This window comes from Festucalex cinctus, chromosome 12, assembly GCF_051991245.1.
Source record: "Festucalex cinctus isolate MCC-2025b chromosome 12, RoL_Fcin_1.0, whole genome shotgun sequence".
Classification (NCBI taxonomy): Eukaryota; Metazoa; Chordata; class Actinopteri; order Syngnathiformes; family Syngnathidae; genus Festucalex; species Festucalex cinctus.
The window spans coordinates 4,360,269-4,374,785 of NC_135422.1; the positions used below are offsets into that span (position 1 = coordinate 4,360,269).

General features: G+C 41.2%; 3 protein-coding genes across 5 annotated transcripts in view; all 3 read right to left on the bottom strand.

The window, feature by feature from the left end:
• Positions 1-76: 76 nt before the first annotated feature.
• On the bottom strand, positions 77-2,287 carry siva1 (SIVA1, apoptosis-inducing factor). The gene is made up of 4 exons (XM_077538847.1): positions 2,080-2,287; positions 1,596-1,781; positions 1,195-1,342; positions 77-289 (listed from the first exon to the last, which is right to left on the bottom strand). The coding sequence occupies exons 1-4, from the start codon at positions 2,198-2,200 to the stop codon at positions 241-243; spliced, it is 504 nt and encodes a 167-aa protein (XP_077394973.1). The 5' UTR covers positions 2,201-2,287; the 3' UTR covers positions 77-240.
• A 477-nt stretch (positions 2,288-2,764) lies between these two features.
• Positions 2,765-8,750, bottom strand: adss1 (adenylosuccinate synthase 1). Its single transcript, XM_077538455.1, has 13 exons — positions 8,471-8,750; positions 6,006-6,108; positions 5,861-5,923; positions 5,651-5,701; positions 5,514-5,580; positions 5,319-5,426; positions 5,162-5,243; positions 4,963-5,089; positions 4,712-4,866; positions 3,482-3,606; positions 3,260-3,357; positions 3,019-3,168; positions 2,765-2,923 (listed from the first exon to the last, which is right to left on the bottom strand). The coding sequence occupies exons 1-13, from the start codon at positions 8,657-8,659 to the stop codon at positions 2,871-2,873; spliced, it is 1,371 nt and encodes a 456-aa protein (XP_077394581.1). The 5' UTR covers positions 8,660-8,750; the 3' UTR covers positions 2,765-2,870.
• A 93-nt stretch (positions 8,751-8,843) lies between these two features.
• The window catches only part of LOC144031373 (inverted formin-2-like), a 30,488-nt gene continuing 24,814 nt past the window's right edge, over positions 8,844-14,517 (bottom strand). The window contains exons 16-23 of one of the 3 annotated variants that reach the window (XM_077538451.1): positions 14,435-14,505; positions 14,231-14,351; positions 13,274-13,438; positions 13,030-13,132; positions 12,780-12,932; positions 10,185-10,967; positions 9,865-9,918; positions 8,844-9,258 (exon numbers count right to left, since the gene is read on the bottom strand). In XM_077538451.1, the coding sequence (XP_077394577.1) occupies positions 9,866-9,918; positions 10,185-10,967; positions 12,780-12,932; positions 13,030-13,132; positions 13,274-13,438; positions 14,231-14,351; positions 14,435-14,505 (1,449 nt within the window). In that variant the 3' untranslated portion in view covers positions 8,844-9,258; position 9,865. Of the gene's footprint in view, positions 9,259-9,864; positions 9,919-10,184; positions 10,968-12,779; positions 12,933-13,029; positions 13,133-13,273; positions 13,439-14,230; positions 14,352-14,434; positions 14,506-14,517 lie in introns of those variants that run through there. The other 2 variants (XM_077538452.1, XM_077538453.1) reach the window with 2 other exon arrangements.

Below are 14,517 nucleotides of genomic sequence, written 5' to 3' on the forward strand. Positions count from 1 at the left end.
TCTTACAAAAAATAATGATGCTCCAAATCTACTTGTAGACGGCAAAAAAAAAAAAAAAAGATGAACACAGTCAAAATGGTAGAAAAAATGTCAAGTTTATTTTAATATATCTATACATACACACAGTTAGAGCATGATAATAAATGGCAATTACTTTTAAAAACAAATTCAGTCTGAGTATTTCATTTCATTAAGTGAGGATGCTGCGTATTCAAGCATAAACTTGAGTTAAAACTTCCATTACGTGGAACAACTGCAGCAGAGTACTTCATCATAACGTCCACTGTAACTGCGGAGGAGAGAAAAAAGAAACAAAAAACAAAAACAATTATATATATGTATTCAGACACTTAATACTTTCAATCAATTCCTAAAATAAAACACACCTAAGCTGTGTATAGCACTATATTTCTTTAATTGAGCTACATATTATGGAAAACTTCGAGGTCACGACGGAGGCTCTAAGCTTACTGTACATTTAAGATTGCATCGCTATACATCTGGCTGTGCAAAATGTTAAATACTGCTGTACTGCTGTTAATAATAAAACGTAAAAAGCATGTACCAAACCCTACCTTTGATGCATACAACTTTTGATGGAGGCTTTATTTTGAAACTTGCACTTTCCTTCAACTTGTACTTTCATTCTGATTTAACTGTAAGGTTGAGTATAAACATGAAGCACTGATCCAAGTATGGGCTGACATCTTCCGTTCTAATTGACTCAATTACAATTGTCACTGTTAGACTTGTCACTGATACACTTTGCTTGTCAAAAGTAAATGTGCAGAACAGCCAAGACAAAGAAATGCTGTGGAAAAATAACGACCAGGAATGTGGTCTTGTACAGTTTTTTTTTTCTAAACTACATTTTTTTCTTGAAGTTTTAGGTAACTGGAGTTGAGTATTTTGTGTTTGCATCATGGGTGAAAAATGAAAATTTAAATTTGTTATGCATCTTTTTTTAGGGGGGTTGTTTCTAACTAAACACAGATTCAGAGTTATTTATCATCATTTGTGTATATACCTGTAGTAGTGCTGTCAAAGTTCATTCAATATCAAAGATTTTTTTTTTTTATATTATACAGTATAGTTTTTTTTTTTTTTTTTTTTTTTTTTAGCTTTAAATCCAGACTTAACTGCACAGTGAGCTTTAATAGTGACATTGAGAATGTGAAACAAAATGGGACCCACTCTATGACGGTGCAGACAGAACAGCAGAGGCTTGAGCACTTTGAACACTGTCGGCTGCAGGGCGAGCAGAGAAGTCGCTCGCACTGTGAACAAGATGTCCGGCATGTTACGTTCTTCTGACAAACACAGCAGCCTGATGGAGGCAGCCCTGGAAACAAAAAAAGGCGTGTTGGATTGGTCGCCAGTCAATCGCAGGGAACATACACCGTAGACAAGACAAACATCCATTCACACGTACATTATCGACAATTTAGGGCAGGGTGCTAAAATCATTTTCAATACTGGCGAGATCGTATGTATGGTTTCCTACAAAGAGCCATGACGAATATAAAAAAACATACAGATGCATCTCGTTATATCCATCATCTGAACCACTTATCCTCACTAAACAAATAACTCACCTTGTCTTCTCGTGGCTTTCGTCAGTCTTCCGTCAGTTCCTATCAATGTCTGTCCTCTTAACAGAATCTGGCTGCTTTCGGCAGTCTTTTGCCCAGTTGGCTTATGATCACAGGTCTTCTCTTCACCGGGCCATACTTTGTCCACCACAGTCTTGGCGCCATTAAAAAGTAAGTTCTTGGTCTTTTCTGTGAAAAAGAAAGATGTGACATTTTAGTCGAAAACACACTGGGTGAGTGTTAGTTTGTTTTCTTACCGCTAGGGGGGGACTGACTTCACTACTTACTACAATCACACAATCCGTTTGATTTAGGTCAAACGATAGCAGAAATACTCACATGACACGAGCACCTATTTTGTTCCTACGTGATGTAAATGCGACTTTCATGTGTCATTAAGTTAACGAAGATTTTAAATTAGCAACCTAGCACAACAACGAGGCTAACTTTAGCTAATGTCGAAGAACATTACCGAACACGCACTTACCGTATATTTCCTCCCTGTATTTGTTCCCCAACACGCTCGAATTACTCAGCTCATGCTGCCTGACGTGTATTTTGTACTGGGACGAGAAAGTTTCTGGAAAAGGGTATGTTCGCTTCGGCATGTTAGCAGCAGCAGAGCCCAAAAACGCCGCAGTAATGTTGTTGCCCCAGTAAGTTGCGGGAAAATGTCGGGAGAGGAAGCCAGCCAATTGGACGCAGGATTTATAATCACGTGGATATTTAAAGACCAACCAGAGAACGTTTTATTGTCACGTGAATCATGTAGAGTTGCTGGTGTGTGCTGCATTCAGGGTCTGTGAAAGTGCTGTAATTTACGCTTTTACAACAAAAATCGAACGTGTTAAAATATACTGCTCCTGTTCGATGAACTTTTCTTGAATGAATGGAATTGAAATGAGATGATATTGTAATCAAAACAATTTGTTAAATAATCGAGTTTTGGTTTCGGATAGTTTTTTTGTTTGTTTTTAATAAAACAAATTCCTATCTGGCCATAGTTGTGTGGTGACTGGGTCGAGAAAAGACCGTTTCGACTACTGAATTTGACTATGCAAAAACAATAAAATATCATCACTGGTGTGGCTGTTTTTGTTTATTTATGGGTGGATTAGACGTCATATATAAAATCTACCACAAAAGAAAAGCAAATAAAGAGCAAAACAAGGTTTTACTTATGTATTATTTATTAATAACTGGTGATAAATAGATCACTTTTAGAGATAAAAATGCCACATGATCTGTGCAACTGAATGAAGAGCACGGGTTTCCCCTCTAAAACATCTGGATCATGCACTCCCTGGATTTTCCAACACCGACCCATTTGACTGTAGGGAGATAAGAGTGATACAAGTGTCATACATTAAACTCATTGGCATCAGTGCACAGCAAGGTCAAACATAGATTTGAAGTTAAAACCTACTAGGAACTCCAATGTGGTTCTCAATGAAGCGGATGTAGTTTTGTGCCTTGACTGGGAGGTCACCCCACTTACGGGTTGCAGATGTGTCGGTCTTCCACCCAGGGAAGGTCTCATACTCAACCTCCACTTTATGCAAAACATCCATGTTTGCTAGAATTCAAATAAACACAGTATGAATAAAATGCTAACAAAATATCACCTGCCCTTTCATCACTTCATCTCCCCCCCCCCAAAAAAATACCTGGAAAATGTGGAATTCTTTTCCCATTGAGTTTGTAAGCCATTCCGACTTTAATTTCCTCCAACACATCCAGAATGTCAAGTTTTGTCAAAGCGATGCTGTTGATGGATGACAGAGTTGAAGGAAAATGGAAGAAAAAATGGTAAAATCATTAACATTCTGACTGTGCAGAGAAAAAAAAAAAAAAAAGTATGAAACAACAAGCCCACTCCACACACTCACGCAGTAAAGCCATTGATCATGTGCGCGTATCTGACGATGACAAGATCCAACCAGCCGCAACGTCGCTTCCTCCCTGTGGTCACACCCACCTCGTGACCCCTTGTCTGCAGCAATTCTCCGACTGCCTACAAACACATTTCAAACCACATTAACACCTTATTTATTGTAATAAAAGTGAAGTCAACCCACAATTTTTTTTACAATATGTTCTATGCGCCCCCACTAGTCTAAATATGGTATTCTGATTAGCATTAGCTTTGTGGAATATGAGTTAAGCAGCGAAATCCACCTGATTTCATACATATCAGGGGGCGGCCATTTTGCCACTTGCTGTCGAGTGAAGATGACATCACAGTTTGCATGCGCATATGTCATCTTCTTTCTATCCGTCAGTGAGTTACCGTGGCTGCCACACTGGAAGATTTCTGACTCCACCCCTGCATTTTGTTAAATCAATGACAATGTTAGGAAAAACAGCGTAATTATCTTTGTAAATGCAGATGTAATAGAGCTCTTGTACAGTATCTTATTGAGGTCTCCTAATATGGCTGGTAAGTGTAATTACACAAAAAAAATTAGCCTACAATGAAAAATCACATTGGTTGATCTGTTCCCTCAGTACGTAGTCATGCAAGTCATACTTAAATGTATTCTGAACGTGACCTCTGGCCCTAAATTTATCTCTGAAGTGTCAGTCAGTCAGTTAACGCCTCACATGCTCTCTGGGTCAGCTGCCCGAGGCACATGATCAGATTCAAAATCAGGTTTAAAAGTGAGCATGTTACATGTGCTGTCATTTGATTCTATACAGTAAAGGTGGCGTCCACAAATACCGATTTTGAAACATTCATGCTGTTGAGCATTATACCACTTGAAGCTTTTGAACAACCTGAATTCGGTGACGAGTAAAGCGTATGTTGCCGCTTAGTTCCAGTGCAGCCCTCTGGATAGGCTTCCTTTGGCTTTGCCCAAATGCCTGCTCTAGGAGTTGTTGTCAATGGTAGTAGTAGTAAACAAAAAGCTCAAGTCACAGGTTGTTTATCTAATTGCCATTGTAAATATTGAACATGTTTAGCATTTGTATGTCGGCCTCCCATCACTTGGGAAAATCTTTCACGGACATCGAGAGTCATGCCTTTCTCGATTTTGATCACTAAAATGTTCTAATTTGGCCCACTTGTTGGCACATATGTAACCCACTTAAGACAGGAAGTTGTATCAACATCTTACATTGAGTTGCTCAGTGGGGAAGGCTCCAATTCCCACACGAGTTGTGTAGGCCTTTGCTACACCAAACACATCACCAATATTCAGCGGGGGGATGCCAAGCCCGGTGCATGCCCCGCCCACTGTGCAGTTTGATGATGTCACAAAGGGATATGTACCTAAGGAAAGCATTTATCATCATGACAATAAAAAAAAAAACTGAAGAAAAAAAAGAGATATTTTTTTCAATTTAAGTAATTGTTTACAAATCCTACCAAAATCAATATCAAGGAGAGCAGCATTGGCCCCTTCAACCAGAATTTTCTTTGGAGATCCTTGAAGGGCTTCATACATGTAATAGACTCCATCTCTGACCATGGGCCGCAATCTTTCACCATACTCCTGCAGAGCAAAACGCAGCTTTCATGTTAGAAGAAGCCCCCCCAAGACACCAATTTTTGTTCGGCTCTCTACCCTAAGTTTTTTCAGTTGGTCCTCAACGTCCACTGTCAAGGTTGGGTACATGGATTGATACTGGCGGACAAGGTTCTTGAATCTGAAGGGGATTAATTGAAGCCATAATTGACGTAAGGGACATAGTCACAGAATGAAGTTGACGTTATCGTCGTACTTGCTTGAGAAGTCCTTAAAGTCACCCAGAAGGTCACATACACGAAGACCCGTACGAGATGCTTTGCTGGAGTATGCAGGTCCAATGCCCTTCTTGGTTGTTCCAATACTAATACGGGAACGCAAATAATTGAAATACAATTACACTCATAGTAAGAATGGTTGTGTGAGTTCAGGATGAAGTGTTGAAGCTTACTTCTTTCCCTCTTGCGCCTGTCTTTCAGTTTCCTGTAATCCATCGACAACCTGGTGGAAGTCAAACACTGAGGAGGGAAGACTAGTTCACAAAAAGTGCATAAAAAAAAATACAAACAAATGTAACGCCATACGCACCAAGGTGAGCCCTATCCGAGACAATTAGTCTCTTTTCCCAGCCTTTCAACCCTGATGAGAGAGGACTGAGTATTAATTATTATAAAAAAATAAAATAAAAACGTGCTATGCAGTCATTCATGGAGCACTTGTTAACGTTCCCAGCAGATCAACGCAAGAACCACATTCAACATTCTGCCTTTCCAAAGATGATAAAGCCCAAAAATGTACCTTTCTTGTCATTTTTGTCCCCCTCCTCAAACAGGCCAGGTAAATGTATGACCACGCCATTACCTACAAAATCCGAGAAAAGCTATCAGAGGAAACACGAGACACACTTGAGATAATGTTGTAATCAAATTGCTGATTTTTTTACCAATGAGTGAGATGCTTTGGGGATTGATGATTCCACTGGGGAGGAGGTGGAAGTCGTACTCTTTGCCGTCCACGACCACCGTGTGTCCTGCATTGTTGCCCCCCTGAGAATCAAAAGCAGTAAATGTAATAAATCAGTGTTGTTGTCCTTGTCGCCACCATGCAATCATCATAACTCTTCTGGTGATCACCCAAACAAGCAAATGTATTATGTTCATATTAAACCATAGTTTGAACTTTGTGGCCACTTATTAACATTCACCTTTGGCTCTAAACTGACAGATTTTTGCTAGAGATTTTCACCTTTCAGCATCACAATAATGACTTCAAGCATACATCTAGAACCCAGACCTTCGACTCAACTGAAAAGATGTGGGATGACCTAAAGGGGGCTGTGCACAAGATATACCCACCCACAATCTGACAGACAGATGCATATTTACCTTATGCAACCAGTTCATTAAATTATATAATTTTCCTACGGGCAGCATGAGAGGGCTCGAATATCAGCCCTGGACTTCCTGCATTGATTTTGCATATTCTCCCCATGCTTGCGAGGGTTTTCTCCAGGTCCTGCAGGTTCCTTCCATATTCCAAAAACATGTTAGGGTCCCTAAATTCTAAATTTTTAAATTATGAATATGATTATGAATGATTACGCTTCCCCACGTGCTCTGTGATTGTCTGGTGACCAGTCCAGCGTGTAGCCCGCCTCTTAAAAACATGAAATTTTCAAATCCAGTGTGGCTGTGCATCATGATTGTTTAAAACAAACAATTGTGGAGTGATTAAAGTGACAGTGTGCATTAGTGGTGAACTAATAGAATGCAACGGTTTTGAGACACGCACACTCCCGTGCCTCGGATAAACCACACTTCCACCATTTACTACCAATTAGTATTTGGAGTGAGGTGAGCCGGAGCTAACGGGAGCGGCTAACAGGAGCTGCTAGCAAGAACTACAGCGGCTCACAACACTACAGCCGCTAGTGCGAGAAGCTAGCAAAAGCTAGCAAGAGCAAAGCAGCAGGAACCTGAAGCACGTGACTCAGCGACGACTACCTGCAGGCCCCAGCTGCGGGAGCGACATTTAACCCGTTGGGTGCGACGCTAGAGCTACAATGTCAGCCTCCGGTAACCCCGGGTTTTCACCGGATGCGGTTGCGGTGCGGTTGCGGTGCGTTCCGGCGACGCAAGCAATTAGATTCCATTCATTCGAATGGTGCAGTTTACACCGCTTGCGGGTGCGTTGCGTGTCGACTGCGTCTCAGCTGCGGCGTGCCATTTTTGCCGGACGCCGCAGCGGTAGGCCTCCGGCAAATGGCAAGCTAGCACAAAACACATCGAGCGGGACAGGAAGACCGACGCAGTTTCAAAATAAATTTCCGGTTACCTTTCAAGATAAAACACTCGCCAGCTCCTATTTCGCAAGCATGCTAGCAAAACGTGATGTGGGCGTAGACGGGCCTGGAGTTAACGTGCGAGGTGCTCATTCACGGTTTAGACACCAGCGAACATGGACGAGGAGAGGTTTATATTGGAGGTAGAAAGCCACAAAATAATAAAAGTCCACCTCTCTTTCCGCTTCTCTGTTGAGCACAGACTTTCTGTGTGTTCGTCGTTGTTTTTAATGCCACATGATCGCGCGCGGTCACGCGAGACACGGCGGGAAGTGGTCGGCGACGGAGCTGCCGGACCTGTCGCAGCTGTGCGGAGCCGGTGTGGATTGGCCAAAAAATTGACCCGTCCGGAGCACGCAGTCAAGACGCACCGCACCGCAGCCGCACCGCAACCGGTGTAAACCCGGGGTAAGGCTGCACACACTTTGCAATATAACTAGTGATTATGTATTTAAAAAATAAAAATGTGATTGAACATACGGAAATTAAGTTATATATATATTTTTTAAATAGATTACTAGATGGCGCCAAATAATACACAATGTCCCTTTAAAAAATAAAAAATATTTATACATGATCACTCTATATCCACTGTAAACAACATTAAGACTGTTGATGACAATCCATGGTCTTTTCCACTTCACATAGAACATATCCAGCCTATTTTAACACCCGAGGCTCAGAAGTTGGAAGGGCTAATGTCTGCTCCCCCTCTGGCTCAGACCTGGCCTTCTCACATATCAAGTCACTTTGAGAATGTGACCTGCTCCCCAGTCCACTGGGTGGGTGTTCTGTCAGTGTGGAGAAAGTACAACGTGCACCAAATGTTGGCAGCTTGTCCAGAAGTGGACTGATCTCTTATTACAGTGTTATATCTCACACGCGAGTCACCTGAAGTCGACTTGTCTGAATGTTTTTATTATGATCGTAAATCAACGCACGTACAAACACACATTGTGTTTAAAATGAATCTAGTTGTGTGATGTTTTTCCACTGGTCCTCAAAACGCAGTGGGAGGAAATCGAGCAACTATAATGCACGAAAAAAACTAGTAGTAGTGTGATTACCTGACATCTGCAGACAACGTCCGCTTCGGTGGCCAGCAGGTCGACCACTTTCCCTTTTCCCTCGTCGCCCCACTGGGCACCCAACACCACAGTCGCCTTGTTGCCCACGTCGTTGCGCGGCCGCTTGAGTCCCGCGGCGGCGGGCTGGTTCGTGTTTTTGTGCTCTTTGGCCGACCAACTGAGCGACATGATGGCGGAGGCTTCGGGCTGGCCGTCTCGAGAGGACTAGCTTGTCTTCCAAGAGTGGGCAGCATTGCCATATCTGTAAGGCTGATGACGTCACGGCCCAGACGCAACCGGCGTGTGCGTAATGGTTAAAGCTCCTCAAGCGCCCTTTACGCACTCGTTTTGTGTTCACGCAATAAAAACAAGATTTTTCAATTGACTTTTATTAAAATAGTTTAAGCATTAAGTAAAAGTCACAATACAGTATAGTCCGTCTTTAAGAGTTATACATTCAAAATGTTAAATATTTAAGTCTTTCCTTTATATTATAGTCAAAATATTCAAAGCACAGACATACATCCACTTTAACATACAAAAACGTATAAAGCACAATGTCAAACTTTTCGAATAAGGTTACCATCAAAAACAATTTGCAGTGACATGTTTACATCCAAAATGCTGTCAAAGTCCCAACCTTGAATTAGTTCATAAACGCTTCTTGGTTTAGAAAATCTGTAATCTCACAAAAATAAAATATTCAATATACTGGAGTCCTGCCAGTTCACAACTATGGTGACATCAACTTTTTCTTTTTCCTCTTGATCTCCTTTTTTTGGAATCACCTAAAGGGGGGAAATAACCAAGAGTGAATAAGTACAATTTTAGATTTAAAAGTCATTCTAAATATATTTAATTAGAAATTGTAAAATAAATTTATTTATTTGGGTCATTAGATTGAGTTTTTTTTTTTTTTTTTTAATTAATAGCTTTAATGCAGAGGAATTTGTTTAGATAACACAAAAACAGCAGTTTACAGGAAGCATGAGACTGCCATTAGTAGATTAAAAACAATCCAAGAGCAGAATTAAGGCATGGACGGAAAAATATGGAAGAGACAAGAGTGAAGGCCATCATGAGAAATTTACAATGACTGCACACTGTCGAGACTGACTGGAATGGGAAAGTTTTCTGCATTTATAGATATATTTTATCCAGTAAAATAACTCCAAGACAAGTTTTCTTTGTTAAAAGCTTTTTAGACTTATCAATGACTGCATCGGTGTAAAAGAAGTGTTAAAAGCTGGACAACACAGACAAATGAAATCCAGATCCCAGTTAGAACAAATGGGGGGGGGGGGGGGGGGTTATTTGCCACAAAGTTTGGACGGTGACGAAGTTTTAGGATGAAGTTTCCTGCTTACAGTTTGCCATCCCACCGCTTGACCTACCTCACTGTAACACACAGCCATTTTTAGGTTTAATGTCTCCTTTCCCACTGTTACCTTGTGTTTTAGAGAGTAAGAACGGAAAACAGAACATTCAAACAAACGGTCCATCGGCAAACAACAGCACTGTAGACTTAAAAGTCCAAATCTGTATTCATCGTCTTTAATTAAAAGAGGCACAAATTGGAAAATTCTCACAATCACCTACTTAAAGAATAAAATATATAAAGCAGAGTGCAGTAAAAACAAAAAAGCATATCTTCCTTTTAGAAATTTCACATGACTCGCATTCCGAAATTGTTTATTTAAGTTAGATATTTTACCTGGACTCTTCTTTTTGTTGCGTTTAAAGAAGCTTGACCGCTTCTTTGGCTCGGGGTTTATTGAAGTCACGTCTTCGGATTCAACTCCACCCTGGCCGTCGCGCCCTAAGATGCTCTCCAAACGGGCCTTGTTGCTTTTGGGGTCTGCCTGCGTGCAGCTCACCACCACCACGTCCTGCCCGGATGGTTTAGCAGCACGCAAATCGAGACCTGCCGCTTGTCCTTCAGCTTCTTGTAAAGTTATGTTACTCGTTTGACTGTCCTTATCAATTTTAAGATTCCTATCACTAGCAGCAGCAGCGTTTCCTGTGTGAACTTTCACAATGTCCGCCGGCTCCTTCGGCGTTAACTTCTCAGGTACCAGGTTGGACGTTTCATCCGACACAACTTCTATCAGGTCGGAGTCCGACAGCGAGGATGGGCTTAGTATACTGGTTTCGGTTGAATCGACAGAGAAACCATCTGTGACGAGACACGGCTGGGGTTCCACCTGAACTTTAGTTTGAGGTGCCGTCGGTGTAGGTGAGGTATGATCCTCCTGTAGCGACGTGGGCCTTTCCGGGGGTGCCGGTGCAATAGAGGCCGATTTCTCCGGCGTTGGTTGGGGTGAGGCTGCCACTTGCACTACATCCTGAGGTGTCGAAGGAGTCTCGTTTGGAGAGTTGATTAAGCCGTTCGCTTCGCCCGCGTTGACTTGGTGAGCCTCTGTTGGACACGTGGTGGGCGCGGAAACGCTGCAAGCTACTTCGGCGGATTTTTCGTCTGCAGATTTCACAAGTGAGCCTGAATGGGGAGATGTCAAAAGCATTACTGGAACCGTTTAGAAAATTACAGCGGCTTCACAACTTGAACGGGACCTCCGCCAAGGTTGAGCTGTTAGCAAAAGTGAAGAAAAAAAAAAATGCTGCTGTAGTCTGTCCTTTGTTAGCAAGCCTTTTAAAGGGGAAGTCAAACCAAAAATGTCTTTTACAATAATATGTTGACCCCCACAATATTGTTTTCTATTGCTATAAAAACATGGAACCTATCAAAAGAAAGATTAAAGTCTCTTCTTTCATCAGAAAAAAAAAGAAGAAGTATTTCTGTTTCCGTTTTGCAGCAATTAGCATTAGAATATAGCTAAGTTGAATCAATTTTCACAAATCTATTTAGAATTGTGAGTAATTGAGCTTTTTTTTCAACATGGGCCTGGTTGATCTCCTTTGCTCTGCTGCCACCTGCTGGCCATTTGTGTAATAATTACCATTAACTACCAACAACGTATAAATACGTCTTTGGGACACTTTTGGGTCAAAAATGGACCGGACCAGGCTTTTGGGTTAACTGAATAACCTAAAAAGTTGGGTCAAATGATTAACCCACACAAAACAACCCCCAAATTGGGCTGACTTGTAGGTTATTGATTTCATTTGACCCAACTTTTTGGGCTAAATACCTCAAGAAGTTGGGTTGGTTTATTTTTTACCCAATTCAATTGGGTTAGTCAATTAACCCAAAAAGTTGGGTCAAATGAATAACCTACGATACAACCGCAAAGTTGGGTTGCTTTGTGGGTTATTTATTTAATTTGGCCCAACATTTTGGGCTAAACACCTCAAAAAGTTGGGTTGGTTCATTTTTGTCCCAATTCAATTGGGTTTGGCAACAAACCCAAAAAGCTAGGTCAAATAAATATCCCACAACTAATTGAGTTGCTTTGCGAGTCAATTTAATTTGACCCAACTTTTTTGGGGGTTAAATAAAAAGTTGGGTCGGTCCAAATGTTGACCCAAATTGGGGTTATTTTTGACCCAACTGTTTCTAGAGTGTACTGGAGCAGGTGAGCCGTGATTGGATCGTTAGCTGAGCCCTGAGCAACTGTGATGTCATTTTCCAATGGACAGCAAGTGGCAAAATGGCCGCCCCCGTCGATAGATAAAAATGGGTAGATTTTGCTGCTTAATTCCTATTCCAGAAATGCAATATTAAATCAGAAAACCATGCTTAAAACTAGCGGGCGTGAATAGAACAGATTGTAAATAAAATCTTTGGATTGTCTTCCCCTTTAACACAGAGTAGTCAGCAATGGGGCAACAGTTGCAACGTGACAAAGCAAAAACAAGGTTTCCCAAACTTGGGCATCCCAAAAAAATTTAGGACAAGAAAGATATGAGTATTGTCTGCCCTCTTGTGGCCGTTTTGATGATCATGAACTAGAAATTGGAATAGAAAATTGCCACTAGTTTCATGTAATTTTAAGGTAAAATGCTAATATTGGGATATATGATTTTCTTTCTATATGTGTCATTGTTTTTTGGGGGGGAATTTTTATCGATTAATCTTGAGAAAAGTTTTGGAAACCCTGTCACAAAAAAAAACAAAAACAAAAAAACTGTGCGCCATAGAGATCAAAACAAGGCCTCTTGCTTTTGCACTTGGCGGAGGTAATGAACGATGCATGGCAATACAGTTCCCAAGCGCATACATATAAAAGCTAATGCAGGCTGAAGGACATTATCAGGGCACATAAAAAAAAAAAAAAAAAAAAAAAGCAGTTAAGTGACTCAGGAGCGGAGCTAGAACTGCGGATGGGGGGCCACAGTCTCTTGTCCTTACCAGGTGGGCAGGTATCCCTACTCATTTCACTATGAGGGAGGCTTTCCCTATCGCACCTTGGCCTGGTCTTTCTTAGGCTGAAACCCTTCCTGATGTCCGCAAGCAGGTGGTCAATTATGCAGCCGTCGTCTTGCGGCACCAAGCCTTTCTTGACTGGTGTGGGAAAGGGGGGTCAAAAGGTCAGCTCTACACTTCTCAAAATGGGGGGGGGGGGGGGGGGGGATTTTCGCATCGTGCAGCAACAACTCACTTATTTTTCCATTCGCTCCCTTCTGCCTCTTGGACTCTTCCTCTGCCAGCTGCTTCTTTCTCTTCTCAGCTTTGGCTGCCTGTTCTTTCCTGATCTTATTGTCCTGTGTTTGTGGAGGGGAAAAAAATGATGTGTCACTCTGCCAAGTACAAATTGTACACTCAGTAGCAATTTCGACTTCGGCAGCAACACATCAAAAATGTTTCTTTTCACACTATAAACGACACCAGCGTTATCCCCCGACCTTCAGCGCTTTGATGAAAAGTTCCCGGAAAGTCTTGATTGTTCCGAAAAGCTCCTCGAGCGACAGCTGATTGGCATCTTCACAAAAGTAGACAGCCAGTTCACTCCTCTTCTTGTCAATGTCCACAAATCTTTCACTCAGATCTCGACACGCCTCCAGATTTTCCTGCGGAACAAAAAAAAAAAAAAAAAAAAAGAGGCCTTTGTGAGAATAACGAGACGAGCGTTCACAAAGCGCAGCAATCAAACGGAATTAGTTTTTCTTTTTATTGACAGTTTTAGCCGCTCTGTAGCTCACTGGCTTCAAAATTATTCTTTCGACCCCAAACAATTGGAGGTACTTGAGCTTTCCTGTAAATATAATCAAAGACAAAGATCAATGACATCACTTATTAGGAGGGATTGCTGATTTTCACATTGCAGTTCCTCAATTAATTGCTTTTGGTTTATCTCATTACACCAAATGGAATATTACACGTTCATAGCTGGTGCCAGTTGGCTGCTGCAAATAACCTTTTGCTAATAGTTGTAACAAAAACAAATTTGAAGTGTATTAAATCAAACCTTATTCCACTTTAAAATATGCACCAAATAGTCTTACTGGAGTGAAATATTTTTGAAAAAAATGCCACATTTACAGTACCGACAAGTTCCTTAATAAGTATGTAAAATGAAACTCATTGCAACCAGTGATAATTTTGCCGACGAAAAATGTCAATTTGTCATGAGTTTTGTTTTTCCCCCAGATGAAAATTAAATAAACTAAAATAGAAGCCATTCATTTGAGACTATAACTAAAATTGACAATTTCATCAATGACAAACGAAAATGAAAACAATACAGTGACGAAAATTCACACAATCCAATCAGAAGGAATGAAATGGGTTGGAGAAGTCAAGTGTTCACTCTCACGAGGTACTTTATGTATCATATTGTTGATATACATCCAAGATCTTACCTCCAAAACCTTTACGTATTGCTCTTTCACTTCTTCCACCGAGTTGGAGACTTTCTTTGACGCCTCATTCAGTCGTTTAAGCAAAGCGTTGGCTTCGGACTGCATACAATCCAGATTGACTCTATTGTATGAGGGATATTTTGTATTGAATATTTTGCACAGATTTATATAGGGGGGGAAAACAATGTGGAAAAGAAGCCGTACCCTGCAGCCTTTTGGCAGATTTCAATGTCCTCTGGCAATGCCAATAGCTCTGGGTGGTTTTCTTCTGCTTCCTTTCATTAAAG